General features: G+C 36.2%; 2 protein-coding genes and 1 long non-coding RNA gene across 3 annotated transcripts in view; 1 reads left to right on the top strand and 2 right to left on the bottom strand.

Annotated features, from left to right (window-relative positions):
* The window catches only part of LOC148739529 (uncharacterized), a 3,568-nt gene extending 250 nt beyond the window's left edge, over window positions 1–3,318 (top strand). The window contains exons 1-2 of the long non-coding RNA XR_015996159.1: window positions 1–21; window positions 2,224–3,318. The exon at window positions 1–21 is cut by the window's left edge and continues 250 nt beyond it. This is a non-coding gene — a long non-coding RNA (uncharacterized LOC148739529). The remainder of the gene's footprint in view (window positions 22–2,223) is intronic.
* Window positions 3,147–8,812, bottom strand: part of LOC148739526 (uncharacterized) — a 19,870-nt gene continuing 14,204 nt past the window's right edge. The window contains exon 4 of the mRNA XM_088747357.1: window positions 3,147–3,280. Coding sequence (XP_088603483.1) covers window positions 3,215–3,280 — 66 coding nt within the window. The 3' untranslated portion in view covers window positions 3,147–3,214. The remainder of the gene's footprint in view (window positions 3,281–8,812) is intronic.
* On the bottom strand, window positions 3,890–8,029 carry LOC148739528 (cathepsin L-like). The gene is made up of 6 exons (XM_088747341.1): window positions 7,856–8,029; window positions 6,866–7,116; window positions 6,491–6,685; window positions 5,695–5,886; window positions 4,985–5,259; window positions 3,890–4,585 (listed from the first exon to the last, which is right to left on the bottom strand). The coding sequence occupies exons 2-6, from the start codon at window positions 7,103–7,105 to the stop codon at window positions 4,486–4,488; spliced, it is 1,002 nt and encodes a 333-aa protein (XP_088603467.1). The 5' UTR covers window positions 7,106–7,116; window positions 7,856–8,029; the 3' UTR covers window positions 3,890–4,485.

The raw sequence follows: 8,812 nt of genomic DNA, 5'->3' as shown, positions 1-8,812 counted from the left end.
GTCGAGCGGCCATCTATAAAGGTACGATTTTTAAAGTTTCTGGTGTGTACAAATTGCGGTATTTGGTACGTGATCAAAACTTAGAATCCAATCGGTCATTTGCATTCCACAGTTTCTTAAGCTTACGCTTTACAATGTAATAAATCTATCTGTAAACTAAAGGTTTCAGGATTATTTTAGTCACGTTTGGTAAGCTGCGAGCCTAGCGAAAATTGACAAACAGCTGCTTAGTCTGCAGTTTAGGTAACTTCATTACAATTTATTGTTACAGTTACAACAAGATTTTAATTCAAAAATCAATTATTTAACTGTAATTAGGCCTCTCACTCCCAAGAGTTTTAAGTCAAAGTCGAGTAGAAATCTTTGAATTTCAATTTGCATAATTGAAAACAAACGGTATAACATGAAAATGCTGCTTGACAGCTTACATTTGAATTTTGATATACAAGAGTTTTATCCAAAGAAGTTACAACCATGTAAAATTAAGTCAAAGCCTGACTCTGGGTGGAAAGGGTAAAACACCATTTGTATCATTAAACAACAACAAACATATGAAACATATGTGTGAACTGCGGTTATGAGACGTATATGAGAACGATCCTTCGCAGTAAAGCACTATTTGAGCAATAGTGAAAATCAGACCTGAAAAAAATTTCAGGCCTGTACGGGATTCGAACCACTGACCTCTGCGATACTAGTGCAGCGCTCTACCAATTGAGCTAACAAGCCAACTGGGAGCAGGCCATCAAATTAATTCGATATAAACCCGTAGATGATAAATCAAACAACAACAAACATATGAAACATATGTGTGAACTGCGGTTATGAGACGTATATGAGAACGATCCTTCGCAGTAAAGCACTATTTGAGCAATAGTGAAATCCCGTACAGGCCTGAAATTTTTTTTTTTTAGGTCTGATTTTCACTATTGCTCAAATAGTGCTTTACTGCGAAGGATCGTTCTCATATACGTCTCATAACCGCAGTTCACACATATGTTTCATATGTTTGTTGTTGTTTGATTTATCATCTACGGGTTTATATCGAATTAATTTGATGGCCTGCTCCCAGTTGGCTTGTTAGCTCAATTGGTAGAGCACTGCACTAGTATCGCAGAGGTCAGTGGTTCGAATCCCGTACAGGCCTGAAATTTTTTTCAGGTCTGATTTTCACTATTGCTCAAATAGTGCTTTACTGCGAAGGATCGTTCTCATATACGTCTCATAACCGCAGTTCACACATATGTTTCATATGTTTGTTGTTGTTTGATTTATCATCTACGGGTTTATATCGAATTAATTTGATGGCCTGCTCCCAGTTGGCTTGTTAGCTCAATTAGTAGAGCGCTGCACTAGTATCGCAGAGGTCAGTGGTTCGAATCCCGTACAGGCCTGAAATTTTTTTCAGGTCTGATTTTCACTATTGCTCAAATAGTGCTTTACTGCGAAGGATCGTTCTCATATACATTTGTATCATTATTCCAAATCAAATGATTCATTTAAAAACTATTGTTTGACCGATAGTATTTATTGCAATAAACACAACTCAAGATATTGTTTTTCATGGAAAAGAATCAACAGATTTTTTTCACAATAAGTCAAACCAAATTTAATGATTCATTAGGACTATTTTAAATGAATAGCTGTAATAGAGGATAATTTTTATGATGTTTTCAACAAAAGAAAAAGAAATCAAACTTCATTCTAAAATTACCACCTGTTGATGTTAGTATACAATAGAAAATAATTTAATGTAAACCTGAATTAAGCATGTGAATAAATTTCATTGACTACTTGAATTTTTAGTTGGGAGTTAATGCCTGTATTTATGTTATATTGGTTGCCTCAATGTTTTCCTAAAATTCCCAATAATTCTTTAACATTCCCAGAAATTCCTAGAATATTCCAAGGAATTTCCTGCAAGTTTTTAGATTTACAGTCTCTCAGGGAAGTGATTGGTACTCTGAGTTGGAATTCCTGGGAATTCCTAGGAATTCGAAGTCCTGTTAACTATAAATGTGGAATTTTGGGGAATTTTTAGGTTTTCAGAGCCAGAGTTGTTGCAGTTAGGAATTCCTAAGAATTCCACAATCCATTTTGCAAGGGTAGTCTAGCATTCTGGTCATAAGGAATTGAAATACTGCTACTCATACAGTGTAAACTGCGATAACCATTGGTATTAAAGGGCTCACTGGCCTCTAAACTTGGTGCTTTTTCTTTCAGGCAGGTTATAATTATTCCATCCTCCCTTTACTTGAACATCAAAGCAGTACAGTGGCTACCTCGGAATGATCTCTTGGCTCACAAGGACATCAAAGCTTTTGTCTCTCATGCGGGACATTACAGTCTGTATGAGTCAGCATACCATGGGACCCCTGTGGTAGCCTTTCTTCTGGGTGGAGACCAGGACAGCAAGACAGTAATGCTAAGAAAGCTGAGCATTTGGGCCTTGCTTTAATTGTTGATCATAAAAACTGCAGTGCCCTACAACTGCTTAAAACAATTGAAACAGTTGTAGGGGAACCACAGTGTGTAGCACATGGTATACTGATATGTCAAAAGTGATTTATAGAAAACTTGTTTCTTACCAATCAGGCAAAAAAAAAGTCTTTGGAGACTGCCTTATAGTCCTAACGATAGCATTATCAGCACAACTTTATCCATACTAAGTGCATGTAACATTTTTATACTGTTCCATAATACTTTGCTTTGTTGTACAAATTAGAAATATTAGGTCATGTGATGATATGGAATCAAAAATTAGATGTACACCTTTTGTACTGATAACTAAGATTTAGAATTTTTTTTCTTATTTTGAACATAATAGGTGTAGTATACTTTTAACAAGGGATGTATTTATTTGACGACTTATTCAAGGTGTACATCAAATATTTAACTGAAAGTATTGCTATTAAAATCAGAACCTCAAGAGCAAAACAGTTAAGATGTTATTGTTGAATTTTGTGAATTATTCAAAGACAATGCTTGAAATTAAGCAATTTTTCAGTCAAATTCTGTTCACCTATGATTATACACTTTCAGTTTGAGCATGAGTTGGTCTTAAAATAATTGAGAATATTCTATGTTTCTATAACATCAAGAAATGGTTAGATATTCTAGTCTTCTCGGATAGGGACAAATAAATGAAGGTCCTGTCTCCTGTAGGGTTAGTTGTGTGATGGATGTCCTCTCCTGGGGGTGGGTTGAGGTTGGTTTACATGGGTACACCTAGTAGGGGACTATGCGTCCTACTGTTCTGTTTCCTGTACACTGTACGAATCTATAAAAACAAAACAAATATAACTTCTTTTAATCTGACACATGCCAGGTTGCTGCTCTGTTTCACATAACCTGCAAAGACATTAAGGGCCAGTTATTTGCACAAGGTCTGACCCAAACCATGGTGAGGATTCTCTGTAAGAGTTCTTTCACTATTGGCTTTTGGCCCTGTTGACACTGTTCACAAAATTAAAGGTTCAGATAAAAGATTAGCTAAATTTAAGACAGCTTAGAATGCCATTTTTCAAACAATGGCTAAACTTTGTTTATATGAATAACTGGCCCAGTGCAAACATTTTGTATGTTTACTTGTTACAGAATCCTGATCTCCCTCTGCACGTGGCAAATAGTCTTGTGATTTGTTAGACTGCTTCTTTCCTGAAGCCTTTGGTAATCAAGTCTTTTTAAACAAGCTGTGGCATGTAAACACTTAAAAGTGTTTACATGCAAAAGTGTTTACATGCAACAGCTTGTTTACAGGGAAATGTGTGCAGTTGGGGGGGGGGGGGGGAGAGAATTAAACATCAGGCCAGGGGAGTTAAAGGTCAAAGACAGAAATGATAACAACTTAGTCTTATCACCAACACTTTCATTGGTATGAGCACCAATCAACTTTTCAATGAAAACTTTAATCACTCAAAATTTACAGCATTATAAACTACGAATACAAGCTGGCAAGTACTTGAACAATCCCAACATCATTTACTTACTAATTACCCTGCTGAAATTTTAAATATCTATTAATAAATACATGCACGAGTAAAAGTTAAATATTGACAAACTAGGTGACTGTTCCTTTACTGTTTTAAATCTAATAATTTGGATATATCAACAAAGTTGAAATGGTAAATCGGCCACCGTAATGATTACAAAAGCTGACGTTTCGAGCGTTAGCCCTTCGTCGGAGCGAAAAATCTAAGTTGTGTTAAACTTCAATCAAATCATACGAGCTTTAGCTGACAACTATTCAACTAAAAAATACAAAAAGTAGTATTTAACTATCAATTGACTGACGAGTCAATTGAATGTAATAACTGGATAAAAGAATTTTAAAACCTGAATCATTTTACAGCTAGTTATTAAGAAAATTACATCTACATGATACAGTAAACTATAAATTGAACAACTTCACGAAGCTTCTGAATGCATAAAACCGTTTTAAGTTGTTTCCTTATTCAAGACCAGTCCATGGAGTCTAGCTGGTTATTAAACCAGCAGGTAGCTAGCATTTGTGGCAATTCCACATTGGTTGTCTTTGTTCCTTGACATCATAATGTAACCATCCATGCCCCAGCCATTTCCCCAGCTGCAAAAACCAAAGGAAAAAAAAAGGTCAAAATCAGCATATCTTTTAGAACTAGAGGTTTTTACACCTGTTGTCACTTGACAGTTTCCATATCTTCTCTACATGTTCAAGGGTCTCAGTACCTTTTCCATAAGTGACTAGTAACAGTAAAGAAGGGCTGTGCCCTAAGGCAACACTTAAACATGAGAACTTACTTGCAGGCTTACGAACAACACTGAGTGGTCTTACAGTAACACTTGATGTTTCAAAAACTGTTAAAGCAACTTTCACCACCAGAAATGGTGAATCAGTTAACACCAGATCTTCCCCAGTTTAGGCTGGGAACACTGTTGTGTTTCCATAAGAACTGAATGCAGAAAAAGTTATAGTACCCCTTCAGGCCACACCCAAAATACTCACCTGTTCTTGACAAGCCAGTAGTCTTTGTCATCTGCAGTTGTTCCATACCCTACAACCAGCACAGCATGATCCAGGTTAACACTACTGCAGTCAGGCTCATCATAAACGCCGTCCTTGTAGTGTTTGAAGGACGTATGTGCAGCATCAATTGCTACAGAGACTGGTCCGACTGTGGCAACAGCAGACTTCAAGGCATCCTCATTTCCATGTTTAACATCAACAAAACCAGTGTCATCGACACCAACTGATGATGCATTGTATTTGCACTTCTCATCCTAGAGGAATGGTCAAAGTGAGTACATAAAGTACATGTACACAGACAGATATACCTTTCACCTTTCCAAAATAAAGCGTAACAATTGATACTTCTTACAAAGACAAGAAAATTTTGCAGATGTAGTGCACTGACTTCTGGAAAAAAAATCTTAGAAACCTCAAGAGCCACAGAAATGGACTTCAGATTTCTCCGTGTGTGTACATAGCTCAGGCAGTTAGAGAAACAAAGTTGATCCCAATCCTGATTTTGTCAAAAATCTTTCAGCAAGCCATAACCAGCTTTTTTTGTTTCAGATCTCTCAAAGCAGCATGGAGTAGAAGCAATAGGGACAAATGGAGGAACACAGTTGAACAGCCACCAAACTACACATTACGAAATGGGAGAGAGAGATTAATTTTTAGGTTTGATATGGAGTTACCAATTGAGTACTAACCTTGGCCTTGTAGGGATAACTTTTTTCTGTAGCAATGCCACCATTAGCCTTGATGTACCTGAATGCATTGTCCATCCAGCCTCCATTGCAACCATCATTTCCAAATCTCCTAGAGCAGTCAACCAGGTTTTGTTCACTTAAAGACACCAGATTTCCTGTTTTCTTGAAATTCTGGCCTTCAAGGGAACCAGTCTGAAATGGGAATGGTACGTTGCAGAAAAATTCCTACAAAACTTTACTTCCATGAGTGGGGAGATAGGTAATGAGAGTGAAGAAAAATATAAATTGGGGGATTAATAATTGATCCAATACCAAATGATTCTAACTAATATCATAAGAATTGTATGGCAGACAGTAACAAGAATTCATTTACCAACAAGATCTTGGGGTTGAAAGGCTTCAGGTAGAATGACTGACATGTAGTTAATGGATCAGAAGTCCATGATTGGTTATCTTTTTGGAGAAGGGCCTCTCTGTGAACATCAGTACCAGGAGCACTTCCTAGACCTCAGTTATACTGAAAAGGTTCCAATACACAGATTAGGGTGACTTAAGCCACTAATTTCTCCTTTCAGCACCATACAGCTGGAACAAACGTGACGGTCACAAAAATAAAAGAAATGATTGCCAATCAAAGAAGATCTTATTTGTTAATGAAATCACCCTGGTTAGTACTGGCGGAAATGTATATTAATATGCATGCTGATGTAAGGGTCTATGACTTGGGTTAAATTAATCAACAAACCAATCTTTAAAAAAAAAAAGAGCAGTACAAAAACAAAACGAAATTTCTTACAACGCTGAATGCCCAGCATGACCCACACTGTCCTTGATTCTTGACCTCAGTAACATAACCCTTCTTTCTCCAATCAACATTGTCTGGAAGCTTAGTATTACTTGGTGGCAGAAATGTAGATGGACCTTCTTTGCTCCTTGTGTCCCTGAGAGCTTTGTTGTAGCCATTCATAATCAAATGAACTTCTTTGGTTGTCTAGTATATAGAAACACAATCAAAATAGACATAAGTTGTTGTTAGACAAACAGTGTCTACTAATGGTAAATTTGGAAAGTTGACATTTCAGGAAAAAAAAATAATTGCACATATTTCAATTTTGTGTATCATATTATCATCTTTAATAATTAAATTCATAGTTTATAGAAATTGATATACCATGTCTCCTAAATGGTTCATTTGAAGGGTGAATTTGCTGTTTGGGTCCGCATTATGTTTCGTGATAGTCTTCATATTTTCGTTCCAGATGGTATAGCGCAAGCTTTCTTCATCATCTGATGCATATTTCTTGCTGTGAAATTCTTTCCATGAGTGCCAGACATTATCTTTGATCAAAAGTTCTGACAGAGCCACAGATATAGAAAGAGTTACCAAAAGGGCAATGGTTGAGTGGGCCATCAGTGTAATTCCTGAAACAAACAGAAAATTAGATTTGAGATAATTACCTAGTACATGTAAAATTGTGGCTGAAATTATGATAAATTGAAGTTTTGCATTTGTTTGCAGTCATCCATTCCATTGCTATTAGTAATAGAAAGCTACACACTTGACCCTCTCGACATTGGATGCATGTCATATATGAAATTCGTAATGGGCCTTATTCAGCATAGAGTCTCTGTGGTTCAGTGGTAAAGTATCGGAATGCGAAGGTCTGAGCTACGTTCCATTCCTCATGGAGACTCAGAATTTTTTCTTTGTCCCATGCTCGAGACTAGATGAAAAAAACATCATTCTATAGAAAGCGCTTCACATTTCATAATTCACTGAGTTTCAGTGACTGATTTGAAAATTCAATTTGATAAAAAAAAATATAGGTGGTGACCATGCTACTGAGAAAATGATGTAAAAAATGATAATGCCGGTTTACAATGTTTATAAAAGTAAAGCAACCCTTCATTTAATCAATATACACATCAAACTAAGCTATTAGGAGAGACGTGTTTGATTTGGCATTCATCGTTTAACAATCTCTCGATGTTCAAAGTACCCTTCATTTAATCAATATACACATCAAACTAAGCTATTAGGAGAGACGTGTTTGATTTGGCATTCATCGTTTAACAATCTCTCGATGTTCAAAGTACGCGCCAAAACAAGTTACACTTCCTCAGATTGATCACGAAACAATAAAAATTAGCCAGCACTTACCTTGTACACTACAGGATTAGCTACAATTGATGAAATAACAGAGAACGTGTGGAATTCTTGAGTACAATAATCCTTTCAAATTTGTTGTAGTAATCCACGCTGACACAACGTGATTTTATACTGCCGGTTTGAGTGCTGCTGTCAAAACATTTGATTGATAATGATATTTTCGCGTGATCTGATTGGTCAATTATGACCTGCATCAGACAACTTGAGTCACGAGATTCTTATTAGACAGTCACAAGTTTCTTTCCCGCGCTTCTAATTATAATTAGCAACAAGTTCCTGTATATCCTTATTACACTATTCGCGCGTAATAAGGAAAAAAGAGACATAGGTTTCCTATTTTGAGCATAGTAATAATTATTTCTCGCTATGAGTGCTCAATCTCCCAATCTTCCTAAAATTGGTATAAAATATATAATTTATGCTACCCATTATAGGAATGCTGATTTCCAATTTCCGGCTTATTACATGTGATAAGGTAATACGGTTTTCAAGTATTATAAGCAAAAAAATGCCCATTTACTTGGTGTATTAAGAACAAAAAATGTCTTTCAATTGGTCAACAATAAGGAAAAGATGAATGCGATACCAATACATGATGTATGATAAGGAAAAACGATAAGAGCGACAAAAATAATGAATGTGGCGGCAACACAAGTGTAATAAGGTAATTAGGGGAAAGAAAAAGTGGATGTGGCAGCAGCACTGTGTAATAAGGTAATAATAGTGTACTAAGGTAACAGGGGGAAAGAAAAAAATTAATGTGGCAGCAACTCATGGTGTAATAAGGTAATAAGGAGAAAGAAAAAATGAAAGTGGCAGTAATTCATGGTGTAATAAGGTAATAAGGGAAAAGGGTAAAAAATAAATGTGGCAGCAATTCATAGTGTAATAAGGAGAAAGAAAAAATGAATGTGGCAGCAATGCATGGGGTAATAAGGTAATAAGAGG

This window comes from Stylophora pistillata, chromosome 2 (genome assembly GCF_964205215.1).
Source record: "Stylophora pistillata chromosome 2, jaStyPist1.2, whole genome shotgun sequence".
NCBI classification, from domain to species: Eukaryota; Metazoa; Cnidaria; class Anthozoa; order Scleractinia; family Pocilloporidae; genus Stylophora; species Stylophora pistillata.
Note: the sequence above shows the minus strand (reverse complement) of the source record. Positions and strands in the feature narration are given on the sequence as shown.